This window comes from Dermochelys coriacea, chromosome 1 (assembly GCF_009764565.3).
Source record: "Dermochelys coriacea isolate rDerCor1 chromosome 1, rDerCor1.pri.v4, whole genome shotgun sequence".
Taxonomy (NCBI): Eukaryota; Metazoa; Chordata; order Testudines; family Dermochelyidae; genus Dermochelys; species Dermochelys coriacea.
In genome coordinates, this window is record NC_050068.2 from 270,492,601 (window position 1) to 270,510,128 (window position 17,528).

Sequence of the window (17,528 nt, forward strand, 5' to 3'; positions counted from 1 at the left end):
TGGAGAAAAAACTTAATCTGTGTTCATGTTGTTGCAGTATTGTAAAATATTGTTATAGATTTAACGCTTTTCTTCCTATAAGCTCGAGTTGTTACCATTTTGCTACTGAAATTGTCAAAATACTTATCTTAACCTTATGATAAAATCATAAATGTTTACATGATTTCAACTAAAGAGAAACAAATATGAAACCATTTTGCCTAGACTTATTGTTCTTGATCTTTGGGAAATAATTGTCACACCTACTAGCCTTTCCCGTATCTGGGATTACAGCAACCTCTAGGGGACTTAATTGTAACTAATTTTTTATGCAGATTTATAAAAACATTCTGGTGATATTTAACTTAGTTCTTGTTTGTTTGTTTAATGGGGTTAGGCACATAAGTGAATCACACCCTGTGATATACAAAGTAGAGCCCTTTTTTATTCTTTCCCCATTGAAAGGTAGAACATTACTAGACTGGGATGATTAAGGGCTCTTAGTCAAAATAAATCTTTCAAAATATGTTAAAGATTTCATCAAAAGCACCTGATAACTGTTTTGACTGCTCTTATTGATTCATAAAATAGTATAAATCCATTCAAATGTAAATGAATTGGCACTATCAACAATACTGTGAATATATTTATTCTTGTTAAACAGTTGTGTAATGGGAGTATTGGCATTAGTAACATCCACGTGCCTTTATGATCTGGAGTTAGCATTGTTGAGTACAAAATATGAGATATAGCCATTGCCTTACTTGTCTGAAGTAGATTATTTAAGAGTTAGACACTGACATTGTCAGAAACTTCAAATTGTGTAAATTTATTTTAATTACAACCAATTTTGTATGTTCCATTATTCCCTTCTCTTACCCCAGAAGTACATCTTAGCAACTAAGGGATTCTGGGTCTGACATTTTGGTATAGTAGCTTGCATTTTGAACATAAAGTTTTGTTGTTCTGTAGATGAGCTACCATGAGCACAGGTGAAAGTGCTCAATTGCTTTATGCCTGTTTACTTTCATTGTCAAATACTGCTGCACTGTAACCAGCACCAGGAGAGCAAATATACCTTACTGAAGCTGTAGCTCACGAAAGCTTATGCTCAAATAAATGTGTTCGTCTGATACCTTACTGTGTATACGGTATCTAATGCAAAAGTTAAGGAGAGGTATATACTGTTGGCAGGCCCTCGCATGGTGTATGTGAAGTAACACTGCATGGGGGGCACTGTTTTAAAGAGCTTGACTGCACACGGGTGGGGATGGAGTGGGACACTCTTCACAAGGGCATCCCCTGTCTGATCCCAGGCAAAATCCTGTTCCAGGGACCAAGCCAGCCACGAGGACCGTGGGTCACAGTAGCCCAGTGGCCGCCTTCCTCTCCCGCTCCACGTGGGGAGGGGGCGCGTGGCGGCGCTTCCTCCAGCACAAAGTTTTTCACCGCCTGCAGCTACGCAGCTGGGTTGACCCGATTCCGGGGTGTAGCCGGGGCCCGCGGCGGTGCCGGGGCAGCGCGGGCGAAAGGCTGGCGGGGCCTGTGGGCGAGGAACGCGGCGCTGGGCCGCCCTTGCGCTGCCGCCGGGGGCGAGCCTACGGGGGCTTGCGAGGGGCGGGCGAGGAGACAGGAGCCGGGAGCGGGCAACGGAGCAGCCAGCCCAGCGCCCCTCCCGCTGGGGGCGGGGCCCAGCGTTCGCGCGCCCCATCGCGCCTCAGTCGCGAGCCGGTTTCCACAGCAACCTCGCTTCTCCTCGCTCCGCGCTTCCCGGCCTGGAGGCTGCGCTTCCGCGTTCCCATGGGGCTCAGCGGCGTCAGCTTTATTGGACATTCCGGGAGGCGGACGGGTCCCGAGCGGGGTCAGAGCCAGGAGGTATGGGGAGGGGGCGGGGCGGACGGCCGCAGCGGGAGGCGAGGCGCCATTTTTAAACCCTCTTGGCGGCTGTTTGCAACTGTTCCCGGGTGAGTGGTGGGGCGGCTCGGGCCCTCGCGTGGCGGTGTCCTGGTTGCCTCGCGGACGGGGCTCGGCGGCTGCTTCGAGGCTCGCGGTTCCCGTTCTCTCTTCGGCCGGGCCTCGCTCCGCGCCTGGCTGCTGCTGCTGCTTCCCCCCGTGCCTGGCGCTGCACAGGGCCTGGCTCCCGGCCTGAACGGGCGGCGACTTGCCCGGGGTGAGCTCAGAGGCGGGGCGCGGGGCACAGAAACAGGCTGCGCTGCCCATCGGGACGTGGGGGGCGGGGGCCGTCTCCTTCCATTGCAGCTGCTGGCGCCTCGCCCGCCGCGGGCTCCTGCTTCCGCCGCTGCGTCAGGGTGCGAGCCGCACGGGAAAGGGCCCGGGCCTGTGCATCAGTGCAGAGGGAAGGGGAAGGCCATGATGACCAATGGCTTAGCAACCGGCGAGAGAAAATCCTGTCAACTGTGACTTGCCTGCGGGAGTGTGCGTGGTCGGGAGCGACCCGCGAGTCAGCTCATCAGTCTGGGAGGGGTGGATAAAAATCTCATGGATCTTTGTGAAAATGGCTTAGCTCCTGTAATGAGTCCGAGAAGTTGCATAAACACAACTTCGTTGGTTACAGTTGCTGTAACAGGGACACTTAATTTTCTAGTGTAAAATAACCAGCAAGTTCTCTCGTGTAGATCACCTTATCAGCACTACTCTAATTATCTACTGCTGCTGTGGTGGCTTTAAATAGCCCATTACTATCTGAGAGTCATACTTCACACATTTCAGAGTAGCAGCCGTGTTAGTCTGTATTCGCAAAAAGAAAAGGAGTACTTGTGGCACCTTAGAGACTAACAAATTTATTAGAGCATAAGCTTTCGTGAGCTACAGCTCACTTCATCGGATGCATTATGAAGTGAGCTGTAGCTCACGAAAGCTTATGCTCTAATAAATTTGTTAGTCTCTAAGGTGCCACAAGTACTCCTTTTCTTTTTACTTCACACATTGTTAGGAAAGAAGTGGTGACTGCTGAATTGAGACTGGTGTCTCTCTTGCAATATATGGAAGAGCTTTAGGAATATTTTCCAGAAGGGATGAGGTAATATCTACCTTGTCTCTCTAATATCCTCGGAGGACTTGACTACAACTACACTGCATACAGCAACGTATTGATCTGTGTCAGAGTTCCCCGTTAACTGCATCTCCAACCTACTTGTCCTCTCAAGACACCCCACTTAGGTCACAGGCCTTCAGCACTCATCTTTCTCTAGGTGAAATCCCATGATTCTCTTCCTGCAGATTATGGCCTTACGTTGCAGACCTCTGCTATTTTTGGTGATCACCTCATTAGGTCTGACTTCAATTTAACACCCTCAGTTCTGTTCTCTCAGGCTAATGACAGGGTTATCCAGTATCCAGCCAGCTTTCATAAAGTGAAGTACTATTTATTCAGAACAAAACCTTTTCACAGAAAACATCTTAAAGTAATAAACAGCTTCTATGAACTCCTGACAAACATACTAGGTGCTTCTCCATCTTTCATATGGAGACCCTGCTAGGCTTAAAATACTTAAGGTCCCCTCCCACAGGTCCTGTGTCAGTTCTTGGATGGTATCCCTGTCCTTTCTCAGTCAGATCAAAGGCTTTCTGCTATGGTCTTTGAACCAGCTCAAACCAGGCCATGTGCTTTTTTCCCCTAGGAGGGTGAAACTTTAAAAAGACTTGTTACCTGGATTGTTTCAGTAGTGGAGATTTGCATTCATTACTGCCCATTGTCTTTAATTCTTGTATAAAGCATTCTTTGTCATACCCATTTAGTCAGGAATACAGTCACTAACCAGCCCATACAGATACATATTACATTTATAAAGTTAATACAATAGTATTTGAATATTCCACAATTCCCCAGCATTATGTCTGTTCCGTCTTAATATAATAGGTGTTGGATATTCAAATATTCCATAGCATTTGTTAATATTTATGTAGGTATTTCTACTGCATTCCTCACTGTGGCATCTAAGAAAGGTACAGATTTTAAAAGTAAATACAGAATATCAAATCTTTTTATCTCTCCATTCACTGTTCCTCGTTAGAGTGTGTGTATGTTTGGTTGTGTTTTTTTTTTTTATGGGAAGGGTAGGTCAAATCAATGACTTTCATGGTGATTCTAATTTCTCCCAGTAGCGAGTTCCTCAGGCATTAGTATGTCACCAAAAGAGCTGTGTTTCCTGCAACAGAGAGAGGAGTTGTTTTAGACTGCTGGTAGTATTTATATATAGGTTTCAGAGTAGCAGCTGCGTTAGTCTGTATTCGCAAAAAGAAAAGGAGTACTTGTGGCACCTTAGAGACTAACAAATTTATTAGAGCATAAGCTTTCGTGAGCTACAGCTCACTTCATCCGATGCATTTGGTGGAAAAAACAGAGGAGAGATTTATATACACACACACACAGAGAACATGAAACAATGGGTTTATCATACACACTGTAAGGAGAGTGATCACTTAAGATAAGCCATCACCAGCAGCGGGGGGGGGGGGGGGGGGGGGGGGGAAGGAGGAAAACCTTTCATGGTGACAAGCAGGTAGGCTAATTCCAGCAGTTAACAAGAATATCAGAGGAACAGTGGGGGGTGGGGTGGGAGGGAGAAATACCATGGGGAAATAGTTTTACTTTGTGTAATGACTCATCCATTCCCAGTCTCTATTCAAGCCCAAGTTAATTGTATCCAGTTTGCAAATTAATTCCAATTCAGCAGTCTCTCGTTGGAGTCTGTTTTTGAAGCTTTTTTGTTGAAGTATAGCCACTCTTAGGTCTGTGATCGAGTGACCAGAGAGATTGAAGTGTTCTCCAACTGGTTTTTGAATGTTATAATTCTTGACGTCTGATTTGTGTCCATTCATTCTTTTACGTAGAGACTGTCCAGTTTGGCCAATGTACATGGCAGAGGGGCATTGCTGGCACATGATGGCATATATCACATTGGTAGATGCGTAGGTGAACGAGCCTCTGATAGTGTGGCTGATGTGATTAGGCCCTATGATGGTATCCCCTGAATAGATATGTGGACAGTCTCTACGTAAAAGAATGAATGGACACAAATCACTCGATCACAGACCTAAGAGTGGCTATACTTCAACAAAAAAGCTTCAAAAACAGACTCCAACGAGAGACTGCTGAATTGGAATTAATTTGCAAACTGGATACAATTAACTTGGGCTTGAATAGAGACTGGGAATGGATGAGTCATTACACAAAGTAAAACTATTTCCCCATGGTATTTCTCCCCCCCACCCCACCCCCCACTGTTCCTCTGATATTCTTGTTAACTGCTGGAATTAGCCTACCTGCTTGTCACCATGAAAGGTTTTCCTCCTCCTCCCTCCCTCCCCCCCCCCCCCCCCCGCTGTTGGTGATGGCTTATCTTAAGTGATCACTCTCCTTACAGTGTGTATGATAAACCCATTGTTTCATGTTCTCTGTGTGTGTGTATAAATCTCTCCTCTGTTTTTTCCACCAAATGCATCCGATGAAGTGAGCTGTAGCTCATGAAAGCTTATGCTCTAATAAATTTGTTAGTCTCTAAGGTGCCACAAGTACTCCTTTTCTTTTTGAAAAAACCCAGACACATTCTAACTCTATTTAAGTGAGTGAAACAATGAGGGACATGATTAAGGTGGTTGGAAGTTTAACAGAACATTCACATTAAAATGTTAGAGGAGAATAAAATGCTAAAGTTATTTAGCTTTTTAAAGGGGCAAATACACCCCCCCACCCCATTGAGCCAAAGAATTAGCACCCATTCCTATGGGTATGTATATACGCAGGACGATGTGGTAAAAGGTTTTACAGGCTTGAATTTGGGATGGCTATTTTAATCAATCACAGCATGCCATCATATACACTGTGCCTGATATTTTACAGAAAAATATTGATGTTTGAGTTTTAATTTGAACTATATAAATTTCATATTCCTCTTTCTAAAGTTAGATGACTTTAGTTATAATTAGACAAACTGTACAGTCAGAGGGAGAGAGAATTATAACTAATTTTAGAACTCTTAAAAAAATTCCCAAACTGTATGTATTATCTAATCATGTTGTGGATTTAATGTATGATATATAGCTATAAGCAAGTGTCTTATTCCATTAGCTGGAAGTGATGCTTGCCTTATTAATGAATAATGCTCCTGTCTGTAGCCCTAACAAGGCAATTAAATATTTTCTGCTTATCCAAGAATGTATGTTGCCTGTCCTGGAGCATGCACTAATGTGATTTGGTGAAAGAAATACCAAGTTGGGGCAGCAAAGGAAGCAAACGTTTATTTGGCATATTTTGTTTTTAAAATGGTGATTTTGGATGTGCACAAACTGGAGAGAATCCAGCGGAGGGCAACGAAAATGATAGAGGGCTGAGGCACATGACTTATGAGGAGAGGCTGAAGGAACTGGGCTTTAGTCTGCAGAAAAGAGTTGGGGGGGGGGGGGAGATTTGATAGCAGCCTTCAACTACCTGAAGGGGGGTTCCAAAGAGGATGGAGCTTGGCTGTTCTCAGTGGTGGCAGATGACGGAACAAGGAGCAATGGTCTCATATTGCAGTGGGGGAGGTGTAGGTTGGATATTAGGAAATACTTTTTCACTAGGAGGCTGGTGAAGCATTGGAATGGGTTACCTGGGAAGGTGGTAAAATCTCCATCCTTTGAGGTTTTTAAGGCCTGTCTTGACAAAACCCTGGCTGGGATGATTTAGTTGGTGTTGGTCCTGCTTTGAGCAGGGGGTTGGACTAGATGACCTCCTGAGGTCTCTTCCAACACTAAATCTATGATTAGACTGAATATTAGAAGTCGCTGACAATGGATTAATCAGCAGAGTGTTGATTAAATGGTCAAAGGTGCATGTTATATGCAATTTAGCACTTGGGTGGCAACTATGTGTACTTATGCAAGTCAGTCACTTTAATGGGACAATGTAAAAGTGTTTTTAAAAACTGGTTTCAGAGTAGCAGCTGTGTTAGTCTGTATCTGCAAAAAACAGAAATACTTGTTGCACTTTAGAGACTAACAAATATTTGAGCAGAAGCTTTTGTGGGCTATAGCCCACTTCATTGGATGCATAGAATGGAACATATAGTAAGAAGGTATATACATACAGAGAACATGAAAAAGTGGAAATTGCCATACCAACTCTAAGAGGCTAATCATTAAGATGAGCTATTATCAGCAGGATCAAAAAGTGGTAATCAAGATGGCTCATTTCAGACAATTGACAAGAAGGTGTGAGGATACTTAACATAGGGAAATATATTCAATTTGTGTGATGACCCAGCCACTCCAAGTCCATTTTATTTTTCTCCTCTTGATAACAGCTCATCTTAATTAGCCTCTTAGAGTTGGTATGACAACTTCCTCCTTTTCCTGTAGAATGTGTGTCTCTTACTATATGTTCCATTTTATGCATCCGATGAAGTGAGCTATAGCAGAGGAAAGCTTATGCTCAAATAAATTTTAGTCTCTAAGGTGCCACAAAAGTACTGGTTCTTTTTTTAAGAACTGACAGCTTCAGACTTATGCAGGTTTTAAAATCTACCAGAAGATGTCACTGTAATCTAAAACAGGGTTATTTTGTTAAATAGGTACCACTTACTGTTTTGACATTTAAAAAACCTGTTTGTAAACTATGATTCTCTTTCCTGTTCTCCAAATCAGATCTTCTCAATTTCCAGATCTTCTTCATGAAGTGTCATTGCAGGTGAACACTTTAGGTGCTGTGTGCCTGGCTTCTCAAGCCATGGAGCATGAATAGCAAGAGTCATTAGAAGGACTCTGGTATTCTGGAACTGAGAGTATAAAATTTTCCATTTCCCAACTGTCCCTCAGTTTCTCTTTCTGATGGCTGGTGTGTTCACAGAACCTCCCCCTTGTTTTCTTTGCGTCAGTTTTAGGCTTAGTCTGCTTGTTTGTGTGTGGCTTTTCTGCTCAAGCAAGGTACTCTTCTTGCCCAAACATTTTGGGAGAGTCGGATCCATTTTTTGGAACACAATCTCCCCAATTAGGGGTGTTTTGCTTATTTCTTATCTCTGAAAATTACTTTCTCAATTCTGAAGCCTTTACAGCTTGGGACTTGGAATTTAGTTTCATGACAGTACAGATCTGAGCCATGTTTTAGTGGTGGCCACCATAGTCCTTTTCAGATGGCAACTCCTGGCTTGGAAATTCCTGTGTGTGTTGCCTTGGCTTTCTTCATCTGGAATAATCATGGATTGTGCTTATAGGCGCTGAGTAGTCCTTGTTCTTGCTCTTGAAAAGCCTGGGTTGAAAGTAGATTGCTTATGCAGAAGGTTCTTCAGAATTTGTTTTACTGAAGGATTAGTGCTTAGAATTGGAAAAGCAGAGGCAGGGACAACAGTCACTGGAAGAATAGTCAGTCTTCTTCCTCTGGGCAAGTTTGGACAAGACAAGTCAAAAGAAAATCCAGTCAGTTCTGGCACTTTGCTTACATTAGCACTTCAACTGTTACCAACGCTGGTAGATCTGCCCTCACTATTAGTAATGGTGTGAAATTTCAGGAAAGAAATTAACATTGACAAAGCCTTGGATGTCACGTCATCTATTTTTTATAATGGATGTAATATGGCATGTTTTTTCTCTGTGTGGGAGGCATGTGATTTTTTTGAGTGAGGTCTTGTAGATTAAAACACATTCTTCGGGATAAAATTGTGAGCATTAAAATGGATCCACAAGAGTTTAGTGAAGGTTGGAATGCTAGAAAATGACTTGCATATAAGGCCCTACTGGAATCATGGAATGATTGTCAATTGTGTCAGAGTTGCAGATAAGTGGAAAATTGCAGAAAAGTAATAAGACCTTTATAAATTGTAGTAATTTGGAAAAAACCGATCTATTTAAGAAAAAATTGCTGGAACAATATAAGCACTCAAGTACTATGTTATGCCTGCTAATTTTTTTTGATAACCAGATATTTTGCTGCAACTATATTGCAGTGATTAATGTCCAGGGCTGAGAGCAGGAGCCTAATATTTGTGAGATCTGTAATTTCTGCAGTATCACAAATTAAGTAGGGCCTTAGTTATATACAGTACTTCAACTATATTTGAACACAAGTAAAAGTATTTGCTGCAATGATACCTAAAGTTTAGGGAATAGAATCAGAGTGGGGGGGAAATAAAAAATAGAATTCTTTGTTCAGACTCGCACATTGTCAACACTAGGATTTTACTCACCCCTGTAGCTGCACCAATAGCTAAAATTGGAGTGGTTAAGGAAGTTATGAAGCTTTGTAATATGAAAGCATAAAATAGTGTGTGAAGCCTTTTGACCCATGAATGAGTATTACTAATTAGTTGCACTTGTTTGTTGCAGGTAATTTAGCCTCCTGGGATGCCATCAAAAGAAAAGGTGGAGGGAATCCTGAAGGTGGTAGATTTAGACTGAATTAATTTTTACCTGGTTGTCAGTTCAATAATATTAGCCAGGATGGATACTTTCACCAGCATACTTCCTCCAATAAGTGGAAATACGGATCTTGCTAGTTCACAAGCAGAAATACAAAAACTTTTAATCGATGAGAGAATGCGGTGTGAAAATCATAAAACAAATTATCAAACTCTAAAGGCAGAGCATACAAGGTATAGAACTTTAAATGTCTTTTCTTTATTTTGTTTGAGCTGTTAAAAGGTAAAATTAAATATCAGAAGGAAGGATTGGTTTTTTGTTTTTTTTTTTTAAGCTAGTTACCTGTCTGACTTTAATTTGTAGGAGTAGCAGTACAAGTGTTTACTGGATTCAGTCATGAGTTCTGTAAATTGCTCCATTGAGGAAGGGCTTTGATTTGTTAAAATACTCAATGTCCAATATAAATGTACATTACTACTCAAATTTATGCTTCAGGACAAGTTTGACAGTTTTACACAGCAACAATTTAAAGGTCTCAACATATGCGAGATGAGGGTTCTGAAATATTCAGTGTATCTGTAAATATGCAGTAATTTCAAGAATTTAGCATAGTAACCATGTCAAATGTATTTTTGGGGGAGGGCGGAAATGATACCTAGTAGATAGTCAGATTTGAGGTCTTGCTTCTGTACTTCTGTTATTACTGTGACTTCAGATTTTTCTGCATAAGATTTTTTTTTAGAGGGTAAATGGGCATTCTTAGTATAAAATAAAAATAGTTTATATTTTGCAGGTTACAGGATGAGTATACGAAATCACAAAATGAGCTCAAACGGTTGTTAGTTGAAAAGCAAACCATCCATGACAAATTTCAGTTTCTTCTTGCTGAGCTCCGAGGGGAATTATTAGATAAAACTAGGGAACTAGAGGAACTGAAGATGCAGGTGAGACAATGGTTCCCAGAACTTAATATGAATTTCAGTCTCTGTAGAAACATTTCTGTAATATCTTTATCAATGTATTGTATTTTAGCTGTAGTTTCTCTTTCTATTTGTTAAATTGGATCTGTTACAGTCATGTCCTCAAATCACAAATCTTGACTGAGTTGCACTCCTCTTGTAATTTGACTGCAGGAGCACAAATGAAATGACAGTTAAAACTTCTGGTACCATTTAGATCTTCTAAACTTTGTTTATCATGCATTCCATGAATAGCAGTCTTTTGAAAAGTTGCCACTGATGGCACACACCTTTACTATGTTCTACTATTACTAATGTCAAGTTCTCTCCTTCAGGGATCAAAAATTAGACTGGTTATGAAGAAAAAAATTAGGGAGAGGCATCTCTCTTCCCTGTGTCAACACTGCAGCTGGGATTCTGCTATGCCCACTGGGATTTCAGTGAGATGGTGACACGGAAAGAAAAGAGTCTTTCACTCTGTAAATGAAGATGTACTGAAGGGAGAAAATTAAGCTTCTATTTTCCTTCAGCCTCTTTTCTTCCTCTGCCATCTGTACTTTTATGAACTTACATCAGCAGTGCTTGTTTTCAGCCAAAGATCCCACTTCTACAATTTGTTGACTGAGAACATATTTTCCCTATTGCTAACCTCTTCAGTCAGATTGGTGCCTCATAAAGAGTGTTTTCACCTGTGGCACTCAAGGTCTAAACAGGTTCTGGGAAGAAGCTTAAGATGCCACTATTCGTCATTTTTCTTTTAACTATTCCAACCTTGCTTCAGCACATACATTGTACCTGGTGCAGTGGGGTTAGCTAAAATTCAAATTGTGCAAATCACATGTTGACTATCAGTCTCTTCTACTTTGGAGGTCAATGAAATTTTCAGGCATCTATTTACAGTAACTAATTTCCCCACAGCTTGGAAAGACTAGAGTTGACTTTCCAAAGACTAGTCCATTTTGTGACCAGTGTTGATCTGAAGGTATTTTGGCAGTCAGCTGCAGGGATTTGTGTTAGCTATTCAGCTGCCAGTGAAATAACTTTCTAGCATTCTTTCTGAGCAAACCATCTCTGTATTGATCCCTCTTCTGCAAGTCAACATTTGCCTCAGATTCTTCACTTACATTTTGGCTGTGGTATCAGCCTTCCTGATGGCTGATGGGGTTTGTAGTGATCCTGTTTGTGTCCGATCTACTCATGAGTTCTTCCATAGTTTTTTACAACTGCAATCTGCTTGTCAGGCTCTGAGGGTTTGTGTGATCCAGCATGACATATGAATCACAAGAGCTTTCTAGGTTTCAGAGTAGCAGCTGTGTTAGTCTGTATCTGCAAAAAGAAAAGGAGTACTTGTGGCACCTTAGAGATTAACAAATTTATTTGAGCATAAGCTTTCGTGAGCTATAGCTCACTTCATCGGATGCATTCAGTGGGGAAAAAAAAAAAACAAATTCCTAGGAATTTAACAGAATTTGGTCAGGAAAAGGCAATCCTGTCTGATTGAAAATTCTAAAGATCTTCTGTCTATCCATAGTTCAGTATACTCTGAATGAAGGAGAGAATTCTCTCAATGCTGCTTCCAGAGCTGGTCTTCAGTGTCTGAAGTGCTTCTGGGGCCCAGAATGGCAGAAGAAAAGTGGAATTTCTCAGAGGCTTTGTTCTTATGGGAGGCAATTGAGGATATGTCTATACTGTAAAGTTGTAGATAAAACTTGTCTTTCATGAGTATTTAAAGCACCCCCCCCCCGCACGCGAAAGACAAAAGTTTTGCCGATACAAGTGGCAGTGTGAATGCGGCTTTGTTGGCAGGAGCACTCTCCTGCTGACAAAGCTAACTGCGCTCGCGGGGCTGGAAGTATTTTGTTGGCAAAAGTGCCAACAAAGAGCATTTACACACGCTGACTTAGAGACAAGGCTGTGTCAACACAGCCTTCTCGCTAAGAGCTGCGTGGTGTAGACAAGCCCAGGAGAGTAGGTGCAGGGAGCTCCTTGGCCATCCAGCATCTTGCCATGTTGGATTTAAGCCATTATGGTCGGCTTTTCTATAAGTATTCATGGGGCATTTCTTTTGTTTGTAGGAGTCACTTTTTTTTCCTGTCAAGGTGGAGAGAGTTCTTAAAGGCAGGCTATTTAGTTTAAAAAACAAATCTTTTAGTGAATTGGCCTTTATCTGAGACATTCTACTAAAATCAAAATGGAGATGTTCTAAACACTCTTCCCACCTCTTTTTTTCCAAAATTCTGTTTGTTTTAAGTAGTAATGCTACATATCTCTAGTTTTGCAGTTACCACTCAAATCCAGTCGAAATTCAGTGAAGGATGTAACCTGTTGCCAATCTGATTTGATGTATGCAAAAGCTAGACATCCAACAGAGGTTTAAAAAATTCTTGTAATTTAAGAAATACTGTATCTCAGAGCAGGATGATCTGTATTCTGTAAAAACAAACACCTTTTTGGGCCCTAACGTAACCAGAATTCATCAAGAAAATGAGAATGCAGTAAGACCATGCCCACTGCACTTTTCTGAGGGCTTTTTCTTTTCTGACCTCGTCAGTGCTTATCGATGGTATCTACATTGTTTTCCTCAATCTGTTCATAATTTTTTAATCTAGTAACAAAAAAGGGAGCAAATCACTGAAAAAGGGGAATGAGAGTGGGAAGAAAACAAGTCCTTCACTGTTTGAGCATTAGACTTGAACTACAGCAATTAAGGAAGGCAAAAAAAAATAGTGAATGTACTATAAAGATCGTGAGTTACCTTATCTGAAGAACTTCAAAGATGATGTAGTGGCTGGATTTATTTCATATATATTAACCTTTGCAATGTTAAATTTTTCCTTCGGAAAGCACATCAATTACAGCAAGAATGATTAGCTTTTTATGAAAGCAGGAAAAAATAAAATTGCATATGTTCATAAGAACTTTTTAAAAATTCTATGAAATGTTTCATTGCCGAACGTTTTCCAATATAAATTGCTTAATATAATGGTTTGGTTAGTTATTCTACAGTACATTTGTTTTCTGTACATGTCAGGTACTAACTCCTCAAAAACTGGAGTTGCTAAAAGCACAAATACAACATGAATTGGAAACCCCTATGAGAGAACGCTTTCGGAAACTAGATGAAGTAAGTAGTAAGACGTATTTAACTTCACTTTGTCTAGATTGAGGGTGGGTTTGTTTGGTATTTTGCTTGGCATTAATGACTTATGAAAAGATGGGGAAATTCAATGGATGACTCATGAAATAAAAGTATTAAGTATTTACTTTGATTATCTATTTTTGTGTTTGAGTGAATCTGTGTTCTACTTCCTAATTTAGGAGGTAGAAAAATACAGAACAGAATATAACAAACTTCGTTATGAACATACCTTCCTCAAATCAGAATTTGAGCACCAGAAGGAAGAACATGCACGTATTTTAGAAGAGAAAAAAATAAAGTATGACTCAGAGGTAGGTAGAGAATATGTAATATAAATTAACTATAAAAGTGAAATATTTTAGGTATCAAGTTTTTTTAATGTTTGTCATTTTAGTGTAACTATTTTGTCTTTTTTGTACTCTTGTAATATGTTGGTTATCAGAATACTGACAGCTCAAATTTTTGTCATGGTCTGGTCCATAACAATTTACATCAATTTGTTCAAGATATCCTGTAGAAATATCAGTTGTCCTATTGCAAATAGGCTTGTCTTTAAATGACAGCCAATAACAATGCTTGCAAACCTTTATTAGCTTTGAGAGATTTAGATAGATCAATGCATCATCTCCAGTCCTAAATTAGTAGCTCAAATAGCCTAAATAAAAGTAGATATAGAATTTAGATTCTATATAGAATAGAATATCAGGGTTGGAAGGGACCTCAGGAGGTCATCTAGTCCAACCCTCTGCTCAAAGCAGGAACAATCCCTAACTAAATCATCCCAGCCAGGGCTTTGTCAAGCCTGACCTTAAAAACCTCAAAGGAAGGAGAGTCCACCACTTCCCTAGATAACACATTCCAGTGCTTCACCACCCTCAGTGAAAATTTTTCCTAATATCCAACCTAAACCTCCCCCACTGCAACTTGAAACCATTACTCCTCATTCTGTCATATGCTACCACTGAGAACAGTCTAGATCCATCCTCTTTGGAACCCCCTTTCAGGTAGTTGAAAGCAGCTATCAAATCACCCTCATTCTTCTCTTCCGCAGACTGAACAATTCCAGTGCCCTCAGCCTCTCCTCATAAGTCATGTGTTCCATTCCCCTAATCATTTTTGTTGCCCTCCGCTGGACATTTTCCAATTTTTCCACATCCTTCTTGTAGTGTGGGGCCCAAAACTGGACACAGTACTCCAGATGAGGCCTCACCAATGTCAAATAGAGGAGAACAATCACGATCTGCTGGCAGTGCCCCTATTTATACAGCCCAAAATGCCATTGGCCTTCTTGGCAACAAGGGCACACTATGGACTCATATCCAGCTTCTTGTCCACTGTAACCCCTAGATCCTTTTCTGCGGAACTGCTGCCTAGCCATTCGGTCCCTAGTCTGTAGCGGTGCATGAGATTCTTCCGTCCTAAGTTCAGGACTCTGCACTTGTCCTTGTTGAACCTCATCAGATTTCTTTTGGCCCAATCCTCTGATTTGTCCAGGTCCCTCTGTATCCTATCCCTATCCTCCAGCGATCTCTCTCTCCTCCCTGTTTAGTGTCATCTGCAAACTTGCTGAGGGTGCAGTCCGTGCCATCCTCCAGATCATTAATGAAGATATTGAACAAACCCGGCCCCAGGACCAACCCTTGGGGCACTGTGCTTGATACCGGCTGCCAACTAGACATGGAGCCATTGATCACTACCTGTTGAGCCCAACGATTTAATCAGCTTTCTATCCATCTTTTGTCCTTTCATCCAGGCCATAGTACTTTAACTTGCTGGCAAGAATACTGTGGGAGACTGTATCAAAAGCTTTGCTAAAGTCTGATTATATTATGCTAAAGTCTAGTAATATCTGATTGCTAACCCAAGAAAAGGGCAGCAAAAAATAGAGGTGAGCAGGAAAACTTGTCCATTTTCACATTTCTCAATATCCCTTTGTCTGCCGTTTCTGAAAAATTTTCATGATCTCTCTACTATTGACCTTCTAAATGTTTCAAAATTTGTCCTCGCCTATGATTTAGCTCTTCGATAAACTATTCAATGATCTGTTTTGTTTGGGGCCAAGTTTTCAAGAAAGAGGTCTTAATTGCAAATGCAAATATATGCACAAGTATATATAATTACCAGTTGCACTCCAGCATGCATCTCTAGCATATTATATTTAGGTGCTTATCTGAAAATTTAGCCAAAACTGATATTTATTCTGAGACATCAATATGTAAATCAGTTATGGTATGCACAATCAAGTCTTGAGACCTAAAATAATTCAGGTCTTCTGTTTTATCAGCTTTTTAAGATTCAAGAATTGCTGGCTAGCTTTTGAAGCTGTATAGTTTTAAACCTCCATTACTGTTAGAATTGTAGGTGAAATTATTCCCATACTCTCCTGTTGCAGAGACCGCTTTGCTTTTTGTTTTCCATTGTATAGCTAAAGCAGAATAACTTCACCCAACTTTCCAAAATCAGAAACTGAGGCTTGGTCTACACTACAGAGTTAGGTCGATGTAAGGCAGCTTACGTCGACCTAATTATGTCAGGGTACATGCTACAGCCTTGCTCCCTCCGATGTATGTGCCCTACTACATTGATGACATAACTCCACCTCCACAAGAGGTGTAAGGCTTATGTCAGTGTAGTTAGGGTGACAGTGTCCATATAGACTCTGTGTTACTTCTGCTGTTGGCTGTCATTCTTATAAGTTTCAAAGATCCATGCTGGAGCTGTGAAATTTACAAGAAAGCTGCAGGGCATTCAGGTGGGGCTCCTGCTGCCTGGGCTTCCTGCTCAGAGCCAGGCTGCACCCACCTCACACAGAGCCTGGCTGCTCCCTGGCAGTAGGGAGCAGAAAACTGAGACCGGGGGGCAGCAAGGCTCTTAGCTTGTTCCCCCTGCCCCCCCCACACTCTGCCCCTCTTGAGTGCTTCAGGTGAGGATGCACACCACCAACAGAAGGAGGTCAACTTACCTTCCTATTGTAGACATGCCCTTGGGGAAGTTGTCTCAACTGGCAGGCTCTTGAGGGAGGGACAGTCCTTCCTGCTGTTGACTGAGGGCATGTCTACATTGCAGTGAGACCCTGCAGGGCTCTTTCGGCTCAGGTTGAGGGGCTGTTCAATTGCGGTGTAGATGTTTGGGCTACAGCCTGAGCTCTGGGCGCCTTCCACCTCACAGGGTCCTATAGCCCTCTCTCCAGTCTGATCTTGAACACCTACGCTGCAGTTAAATAGCCCCTTAGTCTGAGCCCTGCAAGCCCAAGTCAGCTGGCTCAGGCCAGCGCTGGGTTTTTAATTGCAGGCGCTGACAAGCCTACTTTTGTCCCCTGCAGTCAGCAGCTGAAGTCAGATTGTTGTGGTTCTGTGGATCTTATTACTTGAAGAAAATAAATTAACATTTAAATGCAGATAATTTCCCTGTTTAATGCAAATTGATTTTTTCTTAATTTGTGTATTTTGGTGACTGACAGCTAAATAATGTAACAGTTGTATATTTTTCTGTATAATTAGATAGCAAGACTGGATAGAGATAAAGAAGAACTGCATAATCAGCTGCTTAGTGTTGATCCCACAAGAGACAATAAGCGGGTGGAGGTACTCCTAAGAGAAAAGGCTCAACTACATCAAAAATTAAAAGGTTTAGAAGCTGAGGTAGCAGAACTAAGAGCAGAGAGAGAAAATAGTGGTGTGCAAGCAGATAATGTCCAAAGAATACAGGTACGGCAGTTGGCGGAGATGCAGACTACAATGAGATCTCTGGAGGTAAGAAGTTTAACTGTCTCCCAGGGGAGCACAGCAAATAAATTTGGAAGTTTTTGGACCAGTAGACTCTGGTTCCATGTACATGTTAAAGAATTAAAAATTTTGCATTTTCCAAACTTACTCTATGCTTCTGATTTTATTTTTAATTCATCACTTCTCAAATTCTGTCATAGAATGGGCTACATCTTAACTGAAAAATTCTCAGACCATGTCCATTCTCACCCACAATTCTATTTGCAGTCACTTAAGATGCATGTGTGAATTTCAGTTGCTTAACTGAGATTTAATATTGGGATAGTGTGTTTTGATTGTCTAATACAATAAAAGTTTTGTCCTTTTAAAAAATGT

The 17,528-nt window shown here is 41.2% G+C and overlaps 1 protein-coding gene across 8 annotated transcripts in view; it reads left to right on the plus strand.

Annotated features, from left to right (window-relative positions):
- The first annotated feature begins 1,636 nt into the window (after nucleotides 1-1,636).
- CEP83 (centrosomal protein 83) overlaps nucleotides 1,637-17,528 on the plus strand; it is a 36,779-nt gene continuing 20,887 nt past the window's right edge. For 5 of the 8 annotated variants that reach the window (XR_006274205.1, XM_038403719.2, XM_043492279.1 and 2 more), the window contains exons 1-6: nucleotides 1,820-1,943; nucleotides 9,298-9,563; nucleotides 10,124-10,274; nucleotides 13,321-13,413; nucleotides 13,608-13,739; nucleotides 16,929-17,180. Coding sequence is in view for 7 of the 8 variants with exons in the window: in XM_038403719.2 (XP_038259647.1) it covers nucleotides 9,412-9,563; nucleotides 10,124-10,274; nucleotides 13,321-13,413; nucleotides 13,608-13,739; nucleotides 16,929-17,180 (780 nt within the window). In the remaining variant the exon portion in view is untranslated. The other 3 variants (XM_038403726.2, XM_038403731.2, XM_038403745.2) reach the window with 3 other exon arrangements.